Source organism: Eumetopias jubatus, unplaced genomic scaffold (assembly GCF_037043125.1).
Source record: "Eumetopias jubatus isolate StellerSeaLion01/CBP00866 unplaced genomic scaffold, mEumJub1_p1.0 scaffold_14, whole genome shotgun sequence".
Taxonomy (NCBI): domain Eukaryota; kingdom Metazoa; phylum Chordata; class Mammalia; order Carnivora; family Otariidae; genus Eumetopias; species Eumetopias jubatus.
The window spans coordinates 90,567,638-90,590,645 of NW_028274820.1; the positions used below are offsets into that span (position 1 = coordinate 90,567,638).

General features: G+C 52.8%; 2 protein-coding genes across 2 annotated transcripts in view; one reads left to right on the top strand and one right to left on the bottom strand.

The window, feature by feature from the left end:
* Positions 1–2,590: 2,590 nt before the first annotated feature.
* STRA8 (stimulated by retinoic acid 8) lies at positions 2,591–20,043 on the top strand. The gene is made up of 8 exons (XM_088018536.1): positions 2,591–2,782; positions 6,560–6,635; positions 7,226–7,310; positions 9,111–9,302; positions 10,151–10,436; positions 14,987–15,060; positions 16,758–16,869; positions 19,969–20,043. The coding sequence occupies exons 1-8, from the start codon at positions 2,591–2,593 to the stop codon at positions 20,041–20,043; spliced, it is 1,092 nt and encodes a 363-aa protein (XP_087874662.1).
* A 2,646-nt stretch (positions 20,044–22,689) lies between these two features.
* LOC114211635 (solute carrier family 23 member 1-like) overlaps positions 22,690–23,008 on the bottom strand; it is a 46,069-nt gene continuing 45,750 nt past the window's right edge. The window contains exon 12 of the mRNA XM_088018475.1: positions 22,690–22,946. Coding sequence (XP_087874601.1) covers positions 22,690–22,946 — 257 coding nt within the window. The remainder of the gene's footprint in view (positions 22,947–23,008) is intronic.

The window sequence follows — 23,008 nt, forward strand, 5'->3', positions numbered from 1 at the left end:
CTGCCTCAGTTCCTGTCAGGTCCACAGCGCAAGTGAACAAAGAGAGCCTGAGAAGAATGCCTTCTGGAGATCACAGCAGAGCATTCCTAGTGGAGAGAAGGTTGCGGCATTTAGGAGGAGGACATTTACAACTGCACAAGGTCTAATCAGGCTTAATATCTGCTTAATATCTCCCATGATCCCCATGGTGTGCCCCCCCCCCCAGCTTCAAGAGGGAAAACATCTCAGACCCCTGACCCTGGGGTGCCTGCAGCAGGCGGGGTGAGGCAGAGGCCCCAGCTCCGCCGGTGGGAGCATGCTCTGGGCCTGTCCTCACCCCCAGTGACAGGCAGTGAAGGCTGTCCCCAGGGGCAGAAGTAACGGGGGGTCTGTCCCCTGTGGAAGAGGCAGGATAAAGGCGGGCTGCGCCCTTATCCATGACTAAAACCACGTTCAGGAATTCGGGTGGGGCGTGTTTGGGTCGGAGCCTGGGAGGAAAGCCAAGTGAGCACTGGCACCTCAAGAACTCCAGATTCCCCACAAGCCCAGGGGCCTTTGGTATCAGTATTCTGAGACTATTAGAGAATTCTAGATCTTGGGAGAACTCTGGTATTTTTACCTCTGTTTGTTGACCTAAATTCCCTGGTATCCAGGCACATTCATTTCTCCTTAATTTAAGCAAATAAAGAAAACCCATGTTCTTAGGTTCAAAAGGTTCTCATTTTTCCCTAGGCAGTTCAAAACTTTCCTTGTTTCACTTTGCCTCCTATGAAAGATGTGTCAGTGTCCGCTGTAAGAGAGTTTTTAACGCAGCCCTCAGGCTGGATGGGGCTGTGCAGAGCCCGTGGCTGTCCTCCACGCGCTGATGGTGGCGTTCCTGGTAATAAATGTTCCAGGAGCTTCAGGGTCAGTGCAGGCCACCACAGTGGCACCCACTTACCATCTTCCTGCCATTGTTCGGAGAAACAAAGCAAGGGCAAATACACCCACTGGTGAAAAGTACATTGTTGGTAGGAGATTTGCTTTCTGCCCTAAATGGTGTTTATTTTATTTTATTTTATTTTATTTTATTTTATTTTATTTTATTTTATATTTTATTTATTTAGTTGACAGAGAGAGAGAGAGAGCACAAGCAGGGGGAACGGCAGGCAGAGGGAGAGGGAGAAGCAGCCCCCCCCCCCGAGCAAGGAGCCCGACTCAGGGCTCGATCCCAGGACCCCGGGATCATGAGCTGAGCCAAAGGCAGACACTTAACCGATTGAGGCACCCAGGTGCCCCCCCCCCACCCCCCACCAAACGGTGTTCTAAAATCCCGCACTGCCTGATTGGCTTCACTATCTCTGTGGCAGAATTCTCCCCCCAGAACTTAGCAGGAAAGGTTTCTCAAGCCTCCTCCCCGATACTCCCTCTGCGGAGGAGAATTCATTCCCAGCTGCCAGTGGGGTGCTGGAAGAGGGGTGTCGCTGTGCGTGCCCTCGTGGGGGCTCCAACCGTGAACATGTCAGCCTCACCTGGGGAGCAGGCTGTCCCTCAGATGCCTGCCCCAACCCCCCCGCAGAAGATTCAGATCCAGTGTTGTCGAGGTGGGGCCTGAGCATGTGTATTTTCCCCAGTGCCCCCAGGGGACCGGCATACACCAACATTGGCAGGCCCTTGGCTGAGGTCCTGCGTTGTCCCTGTGCAGCCGGACTGAGCTCAGGGCCGCGTGGACCCAGTGGAGGGCTCCCATTCTAATTCACTCAAAACCCCAGCACTGAGCACATCCTGGGGGTACAGAGGTGATGAAGATGCAGCCTCTCTGTTCAAAGAGCTGGCTGTCCTCTGAGTGGTGGGGTGAGCACCCGAAGGTGGGGTCCATGGCTCAGGTAAGAGACTTCGGTCCCTGTCTTCTATTAAACTGTTCTGTATCAGTCCCAGAATCACCTCTCCCAGGGAAGGGCTCCTGGTTTGTAAACTCAGATGTGACAAGAGACAACATAAGGATCATCTTCAGAACCCACTAGAAGCAGGACAAGGCAAGCCTGCTTCCACTTCTCTGTCATCATGTGACTTCTTGCTTTCACAGGTGGAAGAGTACATCTCTTCTTTTTGAGATATTATATATATATGATATTATATATGAAAAGGTTCATTAATCTAAGGACATGCCTTGATGGATCTCCTTTTGAATATATACCTGTGTAACCACTACCCAGATCAAAGAGGGGTGCATTCTCATGGTAGGAAAGCCCTCAAAGGGTGGGCCACATGCTCAGTTCTTCACAGACTGTGAGGAACGAGGTCTCAGGGCCTGGCTTGCTCTCCTGGGCCACAGTCAGTCAATTAAGTGTCTGGTGAGTACCCGCAGTGTTCTGGAAACTTTCTGAAATAAAGCCCCAGTGCCCTTCAACTGTTGAGTGAAATAGGAGCGGTTTAGGAGTTCAGTTTAAATAAGAGATTTGGTGTCATCTATTTTGTGTATCTGTTATTGATTATATACATTGGTTTGGGACCTGTTACTTGGGAGTGGTACACCCTTTCTTTCTCCTTCAATCTGCCTCCCTCTTTCTTTAATACTGTACCTTCATTCTTTAGGGCCCCCAAAGGGCATAATATTACATTGCAGCTTAGCATGGCGACCTCCGGAGAAGGCAGTAACCCTGGTGGCAGAGCGACACCCTGGCCCCTGGCACAGCTGCAGGACCTTGAGCGGCGGGTGGCCCACCGACGCCTGTCCCAGGCCCACCACCGAGCCACCCTGGCGGGGCTGTTCAGCAACCTCCGGAAAACGGTCTACTCCCATTCCGATCTCATAGCCTCCAAGGTATGGGGACCTGGGTGTGGGAGGAACAGTCTGCACACGTGAGGGACTGCGGGGCCCGAGGAGTGGGGACCGGCCTGGAGCTCCCACTCCCAGCGCCCCCACCTCGAGGGCTGCCGCCCGGGTGGGGCCAGGCATCTGCTGTGGGCATCTCCCGTGCACTGTTTGTGGCCGCACGTGGGTAAAGCGTGAGCTGGGCCTTCCCTACCGGTGGCAGACACAGCTGGCACCAGAAAGGAAATAACAGGGACCGGTCAGCCAGGGGCTCCTGTACCTAGCCCTCCAAGTGGACGGGGCTGAGCCTCTAGCAGCTGCTTCCGGACACTGCGTCTCCACTCCAAACACACATGCGCACGTGCGCGTGCACACACACACACACACACGTGCAACTTGGTTTTGTGCACCAGCCAGGTCTTTTCCCTAGGCACCAGAGCTCTCCAGGTAAGCATTTATCTTTTCCTGCTCCTGATTTCGCCTCTCTCCTTATATGGCTTCTTCATTGCCTATTCGTGCCTCTGGCAGAGCACGGAGGAAGGTGCAGGTGGTTTGGGGTGATGCAGGAAGGCATGGAGCTCCTATTACTGGAGGAGCATTATAGGAGGTCTCCAGTAGGGGAGGGGGCCCTGAGAGTGTCCCGTTCCCCACCCTCTCCTACCAGAGGAGGGACTGGAGCCAGGACCAGGAGGAGGGCCTCCCTGCCCAGCTCCAGACCAGAGACCAGCCCGTGGCCCTGTGACTGTTTCCAGCCAGCGGGTTTTCCCTCCGCAGCTGGTGCTTTCAGTGAAGTGACACTTAAGGACAGGGACATTTGCTGGGCCTGGGCTCCCAGTCTCTTGCTGACGGAGCTAACACAGGATTCTCATCGAGGCCAGCCCGCAGAATCGCTCCTCGGCAGGCACTGAGCCAGGGCCTCTGTGAATGGGCCTTAATTGAGCGGCGCCCCCAAGCACCTTGGCGCAAGGTGCCAAGTAGGGCCGCGAGTGTTTTTTGCTGAAAGAATCCCGACAGAGATCCCACCTGCTCTTGTAGAAGGGTGTGGAAGGCGGGAGGTGTGGGGAGGGCTCTTCTTCCTCCCTCTGCTGAGCCAGGCTCAGGGGCTCAGGGCCAAGAGCCGGTCCAGCATCGGTCTGCGCCATGTCCCCTGGATGAACAGGAATAGGCTGCCTGTTCCCAGGGGTATGTGGGAAAACCCCAAAGTCCGTGTCCCTGGCCAGCGAAGGAGTGCACGCAGACTGGGGGGCATCACCCGAGGAAGACCGTGTGTTCAGGGCCCCAAAGGAAGGAATGGAAGTAAATGTAGAGGAAAACTCACTTGCACCCCCTATAGTTTGTACCTCCCGACGTGGCGGCTGAGAGCCTGGTGGATTGGCCTCTGCCCACGGGAGACACGTTCCTGGCCAGGCTTCAGTCACCACTCTGTTCAACAGGGACGATAGTAGCGGCGTCCTCAGGGGCCTGTGGTGGTGTCTCACAAGGTGGTTGCGTGGAAAGGTATGGTGCGTCAGAGTGGTTTAAGTGTTAGCACCGCTTCCCAGCGTGTTCGCTCACTTAGCCCCTGCAGTTCCATTCAGATCGCCCCATTTTACGGATGAGGAAACAGAGGGGTCAGGAAGTCAAACCGTTTGCCTGGGAAACAGTGTGTGGTCAAGGAGTTCTCTCTGTTCTCCTCCTCTCTCTGTCCTGCTGGAGGGACCACCCTGAATTTTGCATTCATAATATCCGTGAAGGCAGGATCTGATCCACAGGAGTCAAGGTGTAAGCAGGTTCTGTAAGTTTCCTAGGGCTGTTATAACAAAATACCAGGCACTGGGCGGCTTGATACAACAGAAAATTATTGTGGTGGACGTCTGGAGGCTCCAAGTCCAAAATCAAGGTGTCCACAGGGCCATGCTCCCTCTGAAGCCTCTAGGTGAGAAATCCCTCTCCCCGCCCCCCCAGCTTCTGGCGTTTGCTGGCAATTCCTCGGTGTTCCTTGGCTTAGAGATGCCTCCCTCCGGTCACATGGCTGTCTTCTCCCTATGTCTTCACCTCATCCTCCCTCTGTGCGTGTTTGTCTCTGCATCTGAGTGTCCCCATTTAATAAGGACACCAGTCAGACTGGATTAGGGCCCACTCTAATGACCTCATTTTAGCGTGGTGACCTCTATGAAGGACCTATTTCCAAACAAGGTCACATTCACAGGTTCTGGGGGTTAGAACGTCAACATAATCTTTTTCAGGGAGATGTAATTCAGCCCAGAACTAAGGTCCTCATGAGCCTGCCAAAAACATTCCAGAAACAGAATTTCAGTGAATTGCACCTGGTTTCCATGGCTCTGTAGGTTGGCCCACAAAGACTGCAAGTGAGCATGGGGTGTCCCTGCTGAGCCAACACAGCGGCTCACTCTGGACCAGAGGCCAGGATGACCTCACCTCATCCCAATTAACGGTCAGGTGTAATAAGCCTGACGTTCTGGAAACTGGCTGGCCCTGGCGTCCGAATAGGAAAAGGAGTCCTTGCTAGCCCAACAGTACAATTGTGAGCCCCGGGACTGGGGGCAGCAGATCATCTGGGACATCAGGCGGACCCTGCTCGACAAAGACTGTTCGAGATCTTGCAGTCCACTGCATTCTTGGGTCACTGTCTTTTGGGCAGGCAGAGTGCGGTGCTTCTCACTCCCCTCAAGCCTCCTTGGCGTGCACCAGACAGAGTCAGTGGGATGTTGGAAGGGCGCCGGGGCTGTCCACCCTTGGCTGCCGCTTTGACATCGTCTACCTCTGCCCGCCCTGGGCTCTGGCCACACCTGGCTTCGACAGTTCCCTGGGGCGGCCCCCATCCCCCGCCTGTCTGTCCCTGCCCCTGCCCCGAGTTCTGCCTTTGAGACGGTGCTCAGCGTGGCCCCCTCACTCGGCTGCCTTGCTCTGAGTCTTCCTGATGCCTCCAGCTGGAATCAGCCCCTCCTCCCATGTGTTTCCACGGCCCTTCGCTTCTACTCCCTTCAGTGCTTACTGAGTTCTAGCTTGTGTTATGAGTAGGGGTTTCCCTGCTCGTCTTGTCTTTCCTGCTGGAAAGCCGGGGCTGTCTTATTTGCTCTGTGTGCCCGGGGCTTCACACACAGCTTGTGCCTGATGAACGTATGTAACTCCGGACAGGTATGGGTGGTCAGCATGATAAACAACAGTTAGCGTTTCCTGTGTTTGAATAATCAATGCAGTTACCATTTGACTTCAGGAACATTACATACGGGAGAGGGAGGGAGGGAGAAACGCTTGCGATTTAGTCCTGCAGCAACAGGACATTCAGAGTTCACGTGGACAGAGCATTTGAGCAGCTTTTGGATCAACCAGAGTGTCTGCATTTAGCAAATAAAAACTACCGTTAGCACAGCACATTTGGTATTAGCCAGCCAGTTGCTCATTGTGACAACCGAGCAGAAGTTAGCCCTAGATCTTAGTGCCAGCCTGGGGCTGCTCTTCACTCACTGTTCATTCCACCTTCAAGGAGCATATATACTTGGTTTGCCCTTTTGAAGCCCTAGTAGTTTGCTGAACACGGCCTGTTTCTAAATAGTTGAGTATTTCTGTGAGAACCATTTCCAGAGTACAAATTAAACTTCATGCCTTCTGCGCATCAGAACAAACTCCATCCCCTTCCCCCCTTTATGTTGACAATGTCGAGGAATGTGACTTTGCCTCTGAGGGAGCATGGCTTCAGACCGGGGAATGGACTCCTGTGTCCACAAAACCACAGTGTGTGCAGTGGAAGGCGGGCTTCTCTGCATTGTCTGTCTCTGTCCTCAGTGGCAGGTTTTGAATAAGGCGAAGAACCACATTCAGGAGCTGGAACAAACCTTGGATAATCTGCTGAAGCTGAAAGGTTAGGACACCCCCCGCCCCAATCTGCCACCCCATCTCCTTCCCACGGAAAGACTGGTTGGTTTTTCCATCGAAAACAGAGAGATTGGGCTAAGCCAAGTGAACAAATATGTATTGCATGCCTACCGTGTGCCAGGCACTGCGCTTGGGCCAGGGGTACAAGGAGATTCATGCTCCTACACTTGGCGAGCTTACAGACTGGCAGGACAGACAGACGTCATCAGGTACCTGATCCTATCTTGAGAGACCTGAGAGGATGCAGACCAGTGCTTGTCAGGCTCAAAAGCAAAGGCAAAGCGTGGCTCCCTTTCTTGGCACTCAAGTTGGGAGCGGTGGCTGCCTGGGAATGTGGGTTTCATAAGCCGGTGGAAACTAAACTCTAAAAAGGGATAAATGTCTTGATTGAAAAGGGCCGGGTCAAGAAGCTCGTCACATCTAAAAGGAGAGGGGAAACTGGACCCTTGAGTCCGTAACACCGACTCTGGGCGGGCGCAGGGACCACTCAGGGTCCGCCTGGATTGGAAGGGCAAGAGAGACTCGACAGAGGCCAGACTTCCTCCTTTGTGACCCTTGCCTTCGCCTCCCCAACAGAGTCCTTCAACCTGGACGATGGGAATGCAAACAGCTTAGAGGAGGTCAAGGCAGAATATGCCAGGAAGTACTCTGGAAATCCCAGGTAAGACCCCAAGCACCACCTCACAATCAGCAAGGAGGGACAGTCTCATCCCTAAGCGATTAGCGGCTCACCCCAACCCCAGTCATCGCATAAGCCATCCTTTCCTTACCAATGTAAAATAACACGCTTCATCCCATACTAAAATCCCATCACTACTTCTATCGTGTGCCCGCATGAGAATGGCTAAATTTCTTTTAAAATCATAATGATTAGGATTTTTCACTAGCACTATTTTAAGCCTGCAGCAATTAAAAAGTGTGGCACCAGCTCAGGAACAGATATTTTATAATTATATGTTAATTAATTAAATTATGAGCGAAATGGAGTGCCTTTGTTCAAGAGCACTTGTATGTCCCTTCCTGGGAATTTCTTGTGACTATTTTTTTGCCCATTTTCCTATTGGGTTGGTGGTCTTTTTCTTACATAGTTATAGAAGCCCTCTACGTATACCAAGAAATTAGCTCTCTTTTAGGACATGACTTGCAAATAATTATGCCTTGGTCATTTGTTTTATTATTTTGCTTTTGATCTTTTTGTTTTTGTTTTTGTTGTTTTGGCCATGCAAAAAATGAAGTCTAATCTGCTGATCTGTCCTCATGACTTAGGTTTGGGAGAATGCACAGAAAAGCTTCCTCTGCTCTGAAATTTAAAAAAAAAAAATTAAAATAATCCTCTTATGTTTTCTTCTGGTGCACTTGTATTTTAACTCAACATCATATCTCCTTGGGGATCATTCCTATCAGGATGAAGAGATTCTGGGTACAAATCCTGGTTTTCCAAATTGTGTCATGTTGTTCCACTCTCTCTCTCTTTTTAAACATTTATTTATTTGAGAGAGAGAGAGCATGTGCGGGAGGGACAGAGGAAGAGAGAGAGAGAGAATCTGAAGCAGACTCTGCACATGGAGTGACACAGGGCTCGAACTCACGACACCGAGATCACGATATGAGCCAAAATCAAGAGTCAGGCACTTAACTGACTGCACCACCAAGGCGCCCCTGTTCTACTCTGTTAAAACTGCCTTTTGAAGAGAATTTAAAAATTTTGATGGAAGTCTAACTTAACTACTTTTTCTTTTTCAAACTGAGCTTTTGGTTTAAACCTAAGTATTTCATGTTTTGGGCTGCTATTGTAAGTGGTACATTTTTTAAATTTCTATTTCCAGTTGTTCATCACTGATATATGGAAATATTATTGGTTCTTCTTTATTGACTTTGTATCCTGCAACCTTGCTAAACACCCTTCTTAGTTCTAGTCATATATTTGTGTGTGACTTCTTCCTTTCCAATCTGTTTATCTTTTATTTCTTTTGTTCACCTTGTCGGACTGGCTAGGATCTCAAGTGCAATTTTGGGTAGAAGTGGTAAGACTGAACATTCTTGTCTTGATCCTGACCTAGGCCGAGAGACATCCAGTCTTTCACTGTCAAATATGATGTTAGCTGTAGGGTTTTTTGTAGATGCCCTTTATCAGGTTGAGGAGGTTTCCTTCTCTTCCTAGTTTGCTGAGAGTTTTTGTCAGGAATGGATATTGCATTTTGCCAAGTGCTTTTCTGTGTCTGTTGAGGTGATCATATGGTTTTTCTTCTTTAGTCTGTTGCTATGTTGAGTTCCACTGATGTTCAAAGTTTGAACCAGCCATCTTGCATTCCTAGAATAAACCCCACTTGGTCACACACACACACACACACATACGCGCGCGCGCCCCAACACTAACATTGCCTTCCGAATCTCAGTGCCAATGTTCACGAGGATTCAAGAGTTCAAGTTTGTGGTTGTCTTGTTTCTGTTTTCTCACTAGCCTGGTCTCAAATAAGGTTCTTCAGAAAATCTCTGCCACCTGGTGCCCAATCGAGGCAGTCCGGAAGGACGCTGAAGGGGAGGAAGAGGAGGAAGACCAAGAAGAGGAGGAAGAGGAGGAAGAGGAAGAGAAAAAAGTGGAGCTCTTACACTCCCCAGTCACCTTGTTGCCAGACCTCATGGAATTTGAACGGTGTGAACAGCTGGGAGGGTGGCTTCATGCATAGCCTGTGGAGAAGGGGACAGAGGCTCTGTCTGTGACATGCGGCATCCTCAGTGCACTCTCAGACCAGGCCCCGAATCAAGGAAGCTCCAGAATTTCCATATTGGCGGGATTTGGGATGGGGTTGGCAGTGGGGCTAGAGAAATAATCTTGAAGCTACATTGCACAGCACATACACTGGGCTTCCTTAGACCAGGTATTTATTTGGAGTTGACTTTGTGGGGGCTGTCAATGGGGATTACGAGGACCAAACACCTCCCCCCCCACACACACACACCCTACCTGTATTACTGGTCTCATAGTAAGAAACACGGTGAGTGACTGGTTCAGACTCCTACTGCCACTCACGGTCCCTCCACAGACTCAAGACCCATGGCCGCCACGTTGGCCTCTGGAGGTATTGGCCCCATAGAAGGAGGCTCGTTCCACAGCTGAGCCTGAATTTCAGGCCCTGAATTAAAACAAGCATCGTATCATGTCTGCCCATTCACAGGGCTTGGAATTTTAAGCAGTTTTCCCACGGGCTGAGAGCTGAGCAGGCCACACTCCCTAGTTCTCTCTTCTGTCAGGCAGAGAGCTCCATGGGGACTCTGGGGAAGGACCCGGACACTAGATCTATGTCACCCATGACACCACTGCTCTCCAAGTGTCAGGGGCATGCAGACTAGGAAAGTGAAGCCCCTGGTAAACCGCAGAGCTGTGGCAAGGCTCAGGCGCTGTGGACCACACCCCGCCAACGGAAGCCTGAGGAGACGGCTTAGGGAGGGAACTTCGGCCACTGGCTTCAGGTCTGGGAGATGATGCTCTTTCTGTTCCAGGTATCTCAACTTTTACAAGCAGGCGATGGACCTTCTGATTGGGAACGGGATTGTCTCCTCACAGGAGGTGACGCTCCCCATTGTCTCTGCCGCCATCTCCCACCTATGGCAGAACCTCTCTGAGGAGAGGAAGACCAGTCTCCTGCAGGCCTGGGCACAGAGGCACTGCGGCCTCCAGGGCCTTGCCGGTGCCTGCCAGGAGCCGGTCTGTGCCGACGGCAGCCTGAAGGACAGCGGGGTTGACAGCCAAGGAGCCAGCTGCTCGCTCGTCTCCACCCCGGAGGAGGTGAGCAGACCCTCTCTGGGTCAGGTGGAGGGGCGCACAGGAAAGACTCTGTCACCTTTGGCCTGGAGGCACCAGGGATCCACTTGGGGTCATTTACCACATTTGAGGTAATGGTTAGATTCTGACTCCCATGGTGGGTTTCTGATTCATCTGATGGAAGCTCTACAACCACAGATTGGCATTTCTTTTTCTCCCGCTTCTGGACCTTTCCATGGGGATTACCAAAGAGAACGCTTAGAAGGCTGGGATTATTTTGACTGCAAGTTACTTGCTCATTAAACTATGCAGAAATGTACTTCTCACAGCCAAGGACGGTCCCAAGGTCAGGAGGGCGTTCCGCTAGTCTCAGTGACGTCACCATGGACTTGGTTCTTCCCCTCTCCCTGCTCTGCCTCATCGTAAAGCTGGCTTCTCACCCTGTCTACCCTCCCTCCCTTCCCTATCCCGTGTGACTGGGGAATGGCAGCTGGGAGCAACCGAGCTGTCATCCCTCCTCCTCTACATCGGGTTAGAGAGAGAAAGATTCCTGGGGCTCGTTTTTAAGGGTCAAGGAAGAACTTTTCCAGAAATTTCTGCCATACTTCTCCTGCCCTCTCATTGGCCAGAATTGGCCAGATGACTGAGCCAATGACCGACATCACTGAGATAGTATTATGTGGGGACCAGTCAGGCCCAGTCCCCCAGAGGAAGTCAGTCCCCACCCCAAAGAGCACTGCTGCCCTTCAGTGATGAGAGAGGAATGCACGTGGAGAGGCAACTGCATCTTCACTGTAAATGCCCCTCTCAGAGTTCATGCTGTCGGAAGCTGTGGTCAGCAATGCAGTGTGTCTGGTGGCGTGATTGGTCCCTCAGTGCTGAGATCGGAGTGGGCCCTTCAGCTGCACTTCCAGAATTAGAACGGCCTCCGGAGCCTGCGGCTACCACACGGGCCGCATCTGACCTGCTTCTCCAGCCTGGGGCAGGCAGTTCCTTGCTCTCCGCGCCCATCCTGTGCTCTGCAGGACGTTTAGCATCCATGACCTCCACCAGGTGAATGCCACCGCTCCGCTTTGCCCTGACTTTTCAAACGCCCCCTCGCAGGTGGTCTATTTCAGGTGATGTCCTGTGACTCTCTGGGGAACCTTAGAGCCAGACAGCTTCCTAGTGCCTATGACCCCGGGGAACAGCCCTGGAATGCCCCATCCTTCCAGAAGCTTCCCAGCCCTCAGGGCCCCAGGCCTGGAGAACAACAGAATGCCGGTCACCCAGTCCAGTGCTGCCAGTTGACAGATGAGGCCTAACGAGTGGGGTGACTTGTCCAGGAGGCCCAGCTCCTGGATCCCCTTCATCACAGAATTTCTCAAATCTTTCTGCCCTTTGGTCACGTGTTTATGGTCAACCTTCACAATATCCCCTCATCCTTTTCAAGTAGACCTTGGTAAAGAGGCAGGTACCTAATACCTCGGACCCACTGAATCAGAATTCCTGAGGGGTTAGGGGTGGCTCCGAACTTGCTTTTTTTTTTTAAGATTTTATTTATTTGAGAGAAAGAATGAGAACAAGTGGGGGAGGGGCAGAGGGAGAAGCAAACTCCCCACTGAGCAAGGAGCCCGATGAGGGGCTAGATCCCAGGACCCTGGGATCATGACCTGAGCCAAAGGAAGACGCTTAATTGACTGAGCCACCCACACACCCCTGAACCTGCATCTTTAGCAAGCATCCCGGGTGAGTGGTGCACCAGGGCATTACAGGAAGGAACTCCCTGTGCAGAAAAGCAACAATCAGCTCCGCCCATAACTGCTCCTCTCCCCCAACAGTCACTCCATGGACTTTGGCTTCTCATCTGTTTGTCCACTAATGTTTGGTCCACCAGGAGAGGACGTGAGTTCTCCTCCATAATGGTTCAAGCAGGGCCAGGAAACCAATAGCTGAGGACCTCGTACCCACGGCACGTGTCAGCCGGCCTGGATGTCCTTGTGGCCCCGAAGTGCCTGGCCCTGGAGGCTCACCCAAAGAAAGCAAAAGGAAAACATCTGCCAAATGTGCGGGCAAGTCTGTCCAACTGTAACCTGACTGTATGTGTATGTGCGCATTCGCAGCACAAACCTTTCCTCAAGAAAGAGCAGACCCAAGCCAGAATCTCATGTCCCCAAATCATGGAAGCAGCTTCTCTTACCTTTTTCAGAAAGGACGAAGGGCTCACATTCTCCTGCTGTTGAGGGAAGGTGGCAGCAGAGTCCCTCGGCTGTGCCTAGACCAGGGCTCTGCTGCACCGCCGTCCCCAGGTTTGGGCCAACCCAGGGCTGGGTGACAAGGTAGGCAGGACAGACAAGAGTTCTGCCCAGGGCAGGGACAGAGACACAGCTACTTCTACTCTGGCTTCTAGATCAGTTGCAGTGGAGCCTCTATAGCTCCTGGTCCATCTGGAGAGGTTCTGCTGCAGAACGATTGTGTTTGGGGCCGGCCTCTGCCTGCAGGGTCAGGTGTGCTGGGAGGCCGTGAGAAGCATGGCCCTGTAAGTGTGCTGGGTGCTCCAGAGTGGCCATGGAGCCTGGCAGTGCCCCTCCCAGGCTAGTGGCAAGAGGGTTATGCACAGGTGAGGACAGCGTGTGGCCCAGAACTTCAGTGGGCTGATTGGCCAAAGGCAGGAATTTAGGGCCCCGGACCCAGCCTCAGACCTGCTAGGGAAGAACACACAGTGGATGGATGGGCTTCTGGGCTAGTCCTTTCCGTGGCCTCTTTTCAGATCCTCTTCGAGATGAGCGAAGGGATATTAAAAAAAAAAGGAAACCGGAGCGCCTGGGTGGCTCAGTTGTTAAGCGTCTGCCTTCGGCTCAGGTCATGGTCCCAGGGTCCTGGGATCGAGCCCCGCATCGGGCTCCCTGCTCCGCGGGAAGCCTGCTTCTCGTTCCCCCACTCCCCCTGCTTGTGTTCCCTCTCTCACTGTTGTCTCTCCCTGTCAAATAAATAAATAAAATCTTAAAAAAAAAAAAAAAAGAAAGAAACCATAAAATGTCCAGAAGATCAGAAGAGGGGCCGGCCACATGGCCAGAGTCCCGGGGATTCGGTTCAGGGGAGGCAAATTGTAAGAAGACAAGAAGGGCAGACGTGAGGCCTCCAGAGAAAGAGCAGTATGACCCAGGTAAGGGGACAGGAGAGACCCTGCAGAACCTGCCAGAACCCCCAACTCAGGGCCAGAGAGCTCCCTCCTCTTCTCAGTGTGGCTGTGCTTATAAATGGGGTGTCAGACGCAGTAAGGCATGCCCAGTGAAAATTTTAATATAAGAACATCCCATGCAATATTTGGGCCATTCTTATGCTAAAAAATGATTCATTCTTTACCTAAAAACTCAAATTTAACTAAGCATCCTGCATCTTTATTTGCTAAATCTTGCATTCCTAACGGTACCTCACATTCCTGTGGAATATTTAATAGTCTTCAAGAATTAAAGAAAAGCAGGACTGAAAACCATCCAAGTAACAAGATTGCAAAAGTGGAAATATAGGATATAATATGCCTGAGGAAATGACCAGAGGGAAATAGGTCAGTATGTCAGCCGTGGACCTCTCTGGCTGGGATTGTTTCTCAGGGATTTTTATCTGTTTCTGTTTTCCAAAATTTCCACAATAAACATGCATACGTCTCTTTTATAAAGCAGGTAATAGTCAATAATAGCTAACAAACTGGAGGCATCATTATGCACTGGGTGTTTCACATACCTCATCTATTTAATTCCTGCAACGTCCCTATGGGTAGGCACAGTTGTGATTCCCTTTCTATAGGAAGATTCCAGAAACAAGGTCACTTGCCCAAGGTCATGCAGCTGAGTGAGTGGCAGGACTGGGAGTCGGCTCTCCTGCAGCCTAACCCCAAAACTACCCCCGTCCTATCCTGCTGCCTGGCATGAAACTGCTAGCTTGCGGATCCTGGGCACGAATAGCCTCCGCTCCTTGGGAGGTGTAGATGAGCTCTCTTCCGGTGTACACGGAAGCCTGGCTCTGGCTGTTGTATCTCATGCCTGAGCTCCCACCTTCTAGAAAAAGATTTAGGGGCCCCTGGGCGGCTCAGTCGGTTAAGCGACCCACTCTAGATTTTGGCTCAGGTCATGATCTCACGGTGATGAGATGGAGCCCTTCGTTGGGCTCCTCGCTGGGCATGGAGCCTGCTTGGGATTCTCTCTCTCTCTCCCCCGAGCCCTCCTCCCCCGCCCCCCACCCCCACCCCCACCCCCACCCCCGGCTCTGCTCTTGCTTGCACTCTCTCTCTCTAAAAAAAGAGAGAGAGAGAGAGAGAGAGAGAGAGAGGACCACATTCCCTGGTGTTTCCCCATCCCTTGTAATCCCTTGTAACCACCTCTGGGGGGGTGGTTTGTTCTGGGCGGACGAGAGCTTACTAGGCACTGCCTGAGAAGGTCACCAGGCAGACACCCTGACGTTGGGCCCCAGCTTTCACCCACCTTTTGGGAATGAGGGTTCAAGAGAGAGCCTTCCTACTCCTGTCTGCCAGCTGCCCAGGGCAAGCGTCGGACTGTAGTTCGCTCTGACGCACCATGTTCTGTGCCTTCCTTCAGATACTCTTTGAAGATGCCTTCGATGTGGCCAGTTTCCTGGACAAAAGTGAGGCTCCCAGTACATCCAGCTCTAGGTGAGGAAGGGGGTATGACATAGTGAGTGTGTGTGTGCCCCTGCTGGGATGTTTAGGAGCCGCTCCCCTGCAGCCCCGCAGAGGGGTGCATAATTCCGTGGAAGTTCTTAGAGATCCACTTTTGTCTGTGGTTCAAAGTGGGCTGGTTCCAGGATTGTGCCGCTGCTCTAGGGAGGACACGGTCTGGGGCTTCTTCTGCATAGAGAACTCTCCCATCCTGGCCCAGGACGGAGACGCGGCAGGTTATGGGCTGCAGGTTGTCCACGCTGCACCGTCTTCCCAGAGTGAGGGGGCCATGGGCGGGTTGCAACAGCATCTGGTCTGAGAGGTGGGCGGGGGCTCGGGGGCATCGAGAACCTGGGCTAACACGTCCCCGGGCCTGTGCCCTGGGCTGAGGGGGTCTGAGCCGTGCAGGGAAGACGCTGCTTTGCACGGGGCTGCTGGGGACAGATGTGGAAAGAAGGGAGGAGGGGGTAGCTGACCCCGTGAAGTGAGATGACACAAAGCAGGATCTGGGGAGATGGCAAGACAAGCAGCCTGACAAAATCTGTGGCACGGGGCCATTTTCGCAAAGAGAGCTAGTTTCGGACTGAGATTTTCCCTTGCTACTTTGAAAAGCTGTGGTCTTAGAGCCTACAGGCTCAGGCCGTTAAGAAGGCTAAAAAGAAAGCCTGAACATTTCGTTTTCCTGCTTTGGGAGCGAGGGGACATTCCTTTCCTCATATTCCAATGACTTTCCCCACTCTCCCCCGAGGTGACCCCTGGGCACCTTGTCACCTGGGGGAGTCACCAGACATCAACCTGTCTCTCCCCCGGCGGCCTGCTCCACCCAGCCTCAACAGACTCGTCCAAACACTCCAAAGCGATTTTAGCCTTTGGGGACTCCAGCTCGGGTCAGCCGTGTGTGGAGGCTGGTTTTGCTGAAATGGGCTGGAGGCGGACTTTCCTATTTCTGAGCCAGGCTCGGGCTGTGAGGAGAAGTTTGGTAAGAAGTTGCCAGAGCGTACTTGCCAAGCAGGACCTGGAACTCCTTACCCTGCTGATGGAACACGAAAACAACCTATTAGAAAATGTCCTCTGCCATCGCTGGAGAAGGCAGGGATTGCTGCCAGAGGGTTCCCATGCGGCTTGTGGGACCTGCTTCTGAGAGGACGTGAGGTCAACACGCAGGCTCTCCGGGCACCACTTGAGGCTCCTGATGTCATGGGGCTGCTCCCCTGGTCCCAGGAAGGCCGGAGGGAAGGCGTCTGCCACACAGGCCGCCTCCCTGCACCGGGGTCTGTCCCCCTGTGGAGGGGGGCTTCTTGGGGGGACTGAGCTCAAGCATGGCGGGTGCCCCCTGAGCTCCCCGGGCAGCCACAGGGCACTAGGACCGTGGGGCGCGGCTCTCTGAGGGATACTTGGAAGGAGAGAGGCCGTTTTGCTCCTTCTTCCAGAGGCCACAGCTCAGAACACTAAATTAGGGCGGGGGAACCAGTCGCCCTAGGGTCTCCCTTTTCCCATCGGTTCCACACGTGACACGGAAGCTGAGGCAACACAAACCTTCCAAAGGGCCTCCAGCCTGTCTGTGAGTGAATTCAGTGGGGTGTTTACAAGTGCCTGGTTCGCACTGTAACCCAGGTATTTTAGGGGGTGCAAGCAGAGGCCAAAGAGGAGGATTCTAAATAGTTGCTGTGTCTTCCCCTTTCTGTTGTCAGTTCGGTGTTCACCGGTGGCAACCCAGAATATCCAGAGGAGAAGTTTCAGCTTTATATGCAGATCATCGATTTTTTTAAAGGCCTTTGCTGTGTTAACCCTCAGTTAAAACAGGTAGGACGGAGCGGAGTGCAAGGAGACCCCCGCTCGCCTCCCTTAGGATGGTGGGAAGGACTCTTGAGCCCCCCCCGCAGCGGGACCTCACTCACATCACACCACAGGGGGCCACTGGAGGCCCATGTCCCTTCATTCTCTTGGCCTGCTCCATGGATGGTGGGCATCAGCCTGATACATCCTGGGGGATGGAAGATGTCCAGGGAAAGAAAGAGAAGGGACACACAGATGGTCTCCAGGGCAGGCCTGAGACGGGGAGCCCCTTGAAGTGGCAACCAGATCCCAGGGGCCTGACTCCTTGCAGACATTTGTAAATGTTGTGTGACTCCTTTCCGAGAGGCTGAGCTGTTCTGCCGCCTTCTGAGACGCTGGGCTAATATTTGCCGTCAGCGTTTGAAGGGTATTAATTTCTGCTTCCCAAAAGCTGGCTGTGTCTTGATTAGAAAGGACATTCCAAAAACTTCCAGGAGGAAAGGGGAGTTATGCCTGAGCCACCAAGGGGACAGGCCCTTTCAGATTCATAGCCAAGGATTTTCTCTACTAATTCAGCAAAGATACAACTGTTTCTTTAAAAAGGTAAGCAATAGTAATGACAACGTTTGTCTAAAAATAATTGGGGCAGCTTTCCAACAGGCCAAGGTATAATTTGGCCCTCTCCCCACGAATCCTTCATTTCCCTCTGCCAGGATCACTTTGAATCTCCACTTGGAGCCCAGGGCCCCCTCTCTGGCTGCTCTCTGGCTGCTCTCCGCCTCCCATCAACGCTTGACCCTCTGGTTCTTACCACTGTGTCCCTCTTTCTCTCAGACACAGGGAAGTCAGTCCACTTCCTCGAGGCCTGGGGAACAGATTAACAGGATGGTCTTTGCTTTCCCTGCTTCCTTTCCCCGCATATGGTAGAAAAGAAAGCTCGGGCAGGATTGGAGTATCCATACAAAGCAGAGATGCTTGAACTTGAATCGTCTTGGGAACTAACTGGAAATGCAGATTCTTGATGCCCCAGCACCCAAGATTCTCATTCAGTGTTTGGAGGTGGGGCCCCAAGAATCTGTATTTTGAACGAGCTGTCCATTTGGCTGTCCAGGTTGGCTCCGGCGCAAGAGGCCTCCGGCCTGCGCTGCTCTAAAGAGGAAAATCTCAATCTCTTTCCCGCCCCTCTGCCCCCCGCTCCTTCCCGTGAACTTCATGAGGTCGTTGGATGAAACTTTAATTAGCACCTGTAACAAATTACCGCAAACCTCGTGGCTTAAAACAACAAAAATTGCTTCCCTCACAGTTCTGGAGGCTAAAGGCCAAACGCTGCCTCTGAAGGCTCGAGGGAAGGTCTTTCCTTCCCTCTTCCTAGCTCCAGGTGGTTCCTGGCAGTCCTCCGCATGCTTTGGCTCACTGCTGAATCCCTCTAACCAAGGCCCCCTGTCTTCACAAGGCCTTCTGTGTGTCTCTCTAGCCCTCTCATCTTCTTATAAAGACACCGGTCATTTGGATGAAGGGCCCACCCTAAGTCCAGGTGGACCTCATCTCGTAGTCCTTAGCTAATTACACTTGCAAAGACCCTATTTCCAACGAAGGTTCCAGGTGGTCATGAAGTGGGGTAGGAAGGGTGCTATTCAACATACCTCAGCACCCAACACCAGCACGTACCTCTCACAGTCTGTTGCTTTCCCAAATCTGCAGCCTAAAAAGGCCTCACACACCATTTTCAGGGGCGTGGGGAACTGGACCATTGTGAACATTTAAGCACTTGGTGCAACAGAGACTCAGGTATGGTCCCTCCCGGGACCCTTGGCCTCCTGGTGCCCCCTGCGCTCCACTCAACCTTTTCTCAAGCTTTGCTCTGGTCTTCACCCTGAATCAGGGGCCCGTGTGATTTTCCCAGAGACCACCTGGTCCCCTCTCAGATACGGTGGCCCCCCACGCGCCCCCCGCCTCCATCAGTAGAGCACAGTGAGTGGGGACGTTGCCCAGAGCTGGAGAGGCTTTGTCTGCAGAGTCTGCTCCCAACCTGGCTGTCACCCTGGGGACCGGGTCTCACGTTCATGGGATGGTTGACTGGGTTTGGGGACGCTTCCCAGGGCCCAGGGGAACTAGCCCAAGACAAACTACCATTTTTCTGCCAAGGTGGGGAAAGACAGGAAGAACCAAATCCAGGAACACACTGTTAGGGGAAGAGGTAATGGGGGGTCAGAGAAGTCAGCGGGGGGTCATTATAAAGGGAATAAAATAACCTAGTGCTGCTTCTTAAGCAATTAGCTAATAATTAACCCACGTACATAGTTTAAAACTTGAAAGTTACCAAAAGATATACAAAGAAAACTTAGTCTCTCTCCTACCAGTGTCCCTCACTTATGCCCCATTCCCTTCCCCAAAGGCCATTACCATTACTGGTTTCTTGAACAGCCATCCAGAGATAATCTACAGATATTTATATATTCTTTCCAACACGAATGAGAGCCTACACTACACATTATGTTGTAGTTGTTCTTTTTTTTTTTTTTTTTAAGATTTTACTTAGAGAGCACGAGCAGGAGAGGGAGAATCTCAGGCAGATTCCCCACTGAGCGCAGAGTCCCCAGGGGGGGTGGGGGCTTGGTCCCACAACCCTGAGATCATGACCTGAGTCAAAACCACGAGTTGGACACAACCGACTGAGCCACGCACTTGCCCCCTCTTTTCTTTTTAAATAGTATATCACACAGAGAATGACCTCATTCCTGTTATTTCAAACAATGTCCTGGTATTCCCTTGGTGGGCACACTGTGGTGTAATTCACCATCCTCCGTGGATGGGCATTTGGATAAAGCTTTGAGAGGTCTCCCCTCTGTCTTCTGAGATCCTGCAAATGCCCGGGATGGAAAAGAAATCAGTTCTGTTGTGTCCAGGAAAACCCTTTCTGAAGATCATAGAGTGTGATCTATGAGTTGCATGAAATGGAAATGGGCCCACCCACCCCGTAGCCCTTACTTCCTGGCCGGAAGCTGGAGAAGAAGATACAGCAAGAGTTCGGGTGGACTCTGAGGAAGTTGCTGGGGGTTGTCCCACCTGCTTGGGGCCTGGATTCCTTAAATACACTTTGATCCTCTTGCACCCTGTGTTTTGCAGGATGCAGACCTCCCCACTGATGATGAGATGATAACGCTGAGGTGCATGGAGACCTTCGATGATGAAGATCTGTGATACGGAAGGGCTGGGACGGGAGGGGATGAATGAGGTGGGCAGTTTCCAAGCACTAATGCCAGCAGCCAAGGCTGTACCTGCCTCCCCCTTCCGGGACATTTCCGAGGGGCTGTCCCAGAGCATTTTGATGGTTTGAGTTTCTGATTATTATAAAGTCTTTAAAAGTAGTGTGGCCCTGTGTCAGTCTTTCAGGGTCGTTTGGTATAAGTGGCTGGCCTGCTGTGAGGTACACACCTGCCCCTCCTGTGTTCCTATTCAGGGGTCCTGGGTGCAGCCTGCCCGAAGCCCAGGCCATGGGCCTTTCGAGAAAGGACGGGCAGGATCTGTCCCCAGAGGTGCCATGACACTAGGTACTTTCAGCACACCTTGGGTTCAGGGCAGAGTTCTGGTGGGTTCTAGAGAGTTCTGGAGGCCACTCACTCATCCTGCATGCTCTGGGAGCCCAGGAACGGTGCAGACCACGCCTGTGGCTATAGGAGCTATAGGACATCAGGGTAGAACCAGCTTTATCTGCTTCTTCTGGCAATAGGGACTCCTAAGTGGAGATCAAGCCAGATTCCACTGTGTTCTGAGTGCTTTCTGGTGAGGCTCCTGGGCGTGCACATTGGATGTGATGGCAGATTCTATGTGGCCGCGTGACCAGGCCACGGCACCCAGATATTTGGGCACACAATCTTCTTGATGTTTCTATGATGGTGTTTTGAGATGAGATAAACATTTAAACCAGCAGACTTTGAGTAAATATGGAGTAATTACCCTCCATAATATGGGTCAGCCTCATCCCACCAAGACTGACCTCCCATGAGGAGGCGGGAAGTGCCTTCAGACGCGAACAGCAACACTCCCCAGTCTGTCAGCCTACCCTGCCCATTGCGGACAGTCCAGCTTCCACAACCATGCAAGCCCATTCCGTAACATCTCTTTCCCTATGTACGTGTGTGCACACACGGATATAGCGTGTGGGCGTGTGTGTGTGTGTGTGTGTGTGTGTGTGTGTGCACGCGTGCCCACACGTCCTACATCCTAGTGGCTCTGTTTCTCTGGAGAACCCCGACTAACCCACCGGGTGTGCAGAGAACGGGTTCCCTGGCCTTTTACAGTTTCACATCATCATTACAGTGGCCCCCCTCCCCGGAAGGCCTCCCAAATCCTTCGGCTGTTCCATCTCCTGGGAAGAAACCGACGTGCAGGTTAGGTGTTAGGACCCAAGCGCAGTCCTGCCTGCTCTCAGCCCCAGGGCTCACACCTCACCTCACGTCCTGTCACCAGCCCACCCCCAGGGACTCCCATGGCAGATATGCAAGGACTGTAGCTTTTCATAAACAACACAGAGGAGGGGCAGGCCGGGCCTTTATCCTCGGGGTTGCCCACACGTGTGCTGGGAAGGAAGGAAAGGGGAGCACGCATGGCCCCAGCACCCAGGCACTCAGTGCTCACGACCACCCCCAGCCAGGCCCCGCAGTCAAGAACAGGCCAGCATGTGGGAAAGAAAAAGTTTTTACAGAGGTGCCTGCACACAGCAGGTCCTCAAGGAACGAGTGCCGGCTCTAACCAGCCCCCACGCACTCCCGTTCAGTCCTCATTCCTGGAGCATTATGGGCCAGTGGGGTCCTGGTCAGCATGGACCTCAGGGGAATGCTGTTCTTTCTCCCCACGGCCATGTGCTAGGAACCTTCCCGCCTCCACTCAGCCCCAACGGCCCTCTGCTCCCCTCTGCTCACTGGATATGGTGCAGCCCAGAATGGATGTGTTGCTTTAAAATCCCCTCCGATGGGGCTTGCCCTCCCGTTCTCCCGACCTAGGCCTCTTCCCACATTGGTCAGGTATCTTCCTGTGTCTTGACTAACGATATCTTCCCATATTAGCCAGTGCTGTATCCGTCAGAGGAACAGCCCCAAGAGGATAGGTGTGGGTATGGGAACGGGTGTAGGTATAGGTTTAAGTATTAACAGTGGAGACTGCAAATCTGAAATTTGCAGGGCAGACCAACCAGCTGGAAACTCAGGCAGGAGTTCATGAGGCGGTCTGGCAATAAGGAAACAAGGAGGCCATTAAGTGGAGTGAGTTCCAATCCCTTGGCAGCCTATGTGAGCAAGCCAAAGCCTAAGCCAGAGTCCGTGCACTTGATTCCAAGAACGTGTGATTAAAGAACAATCCATCACAAACCACCCAAGCCGGCCGCGGGCCGGAGCACCAGGAGCTCAGAGCAGGCGCTGGGGGAGCAGAGGGTGCTCCTCACCTCTTCTGAAGAGCCAGCCCTGAGGGGCAGGTGCACGGAGGGGAGGACAAGAGGGGCTCGCCTTTCAGCAAACAGCCCCGTCTCCGTCCCCTGCCACACCCCAGGCCTCTTCCTCCCAACGCATCAAATTATGGCTGAGAACATATGGACTGAGACAGTCTCTGTGCGGACACTGGGTTACACTGGCTTACGCTGGAGATAGGAGACTGGTTTTCGCTGGAGTGCAGTGGAAGGCTGTGGTGTTTAAGTCACTGTGTCAAAGCACCTTTGTCATGGTCTTAATCGAATATGAATTTGGCTGCGACCGCTGCAGGGTGCCCACCCATCTTTGCACGGGGAGATGAGCTCATGGGGTGGGCAGGGGGCTGGTGAAGAGCGCTCTGGGGCAGGCGTGAGGACAGTTCTTCTCATAACTTGGTTTCCGTGGCACCCTTTGGGGGCTTTCCTGAGGGATCCTGGAAGAGGCAGGCGAGCAGGTTCATTCCACGCTCACCTTTCCCAGCTTCCAGCCTGGGCCAGAAGGGGAGGTACTGGGTGCAGGCGGATGTGCAGGACTTGGTGCCAATCCCGCAGGGGAGGCGGTACACCTCCAAGGCCTTCGTAGTCTCCTCAGACTCCTCCTGGATTTGATTCCACACCAGGAGGCCTCTCTCCTCCAGGCTTCCTAATGGGAGACAGCAAGCAGTCAGCACTGGGCGCTGACCAGAGCACCAGCTGGGCTGGCGG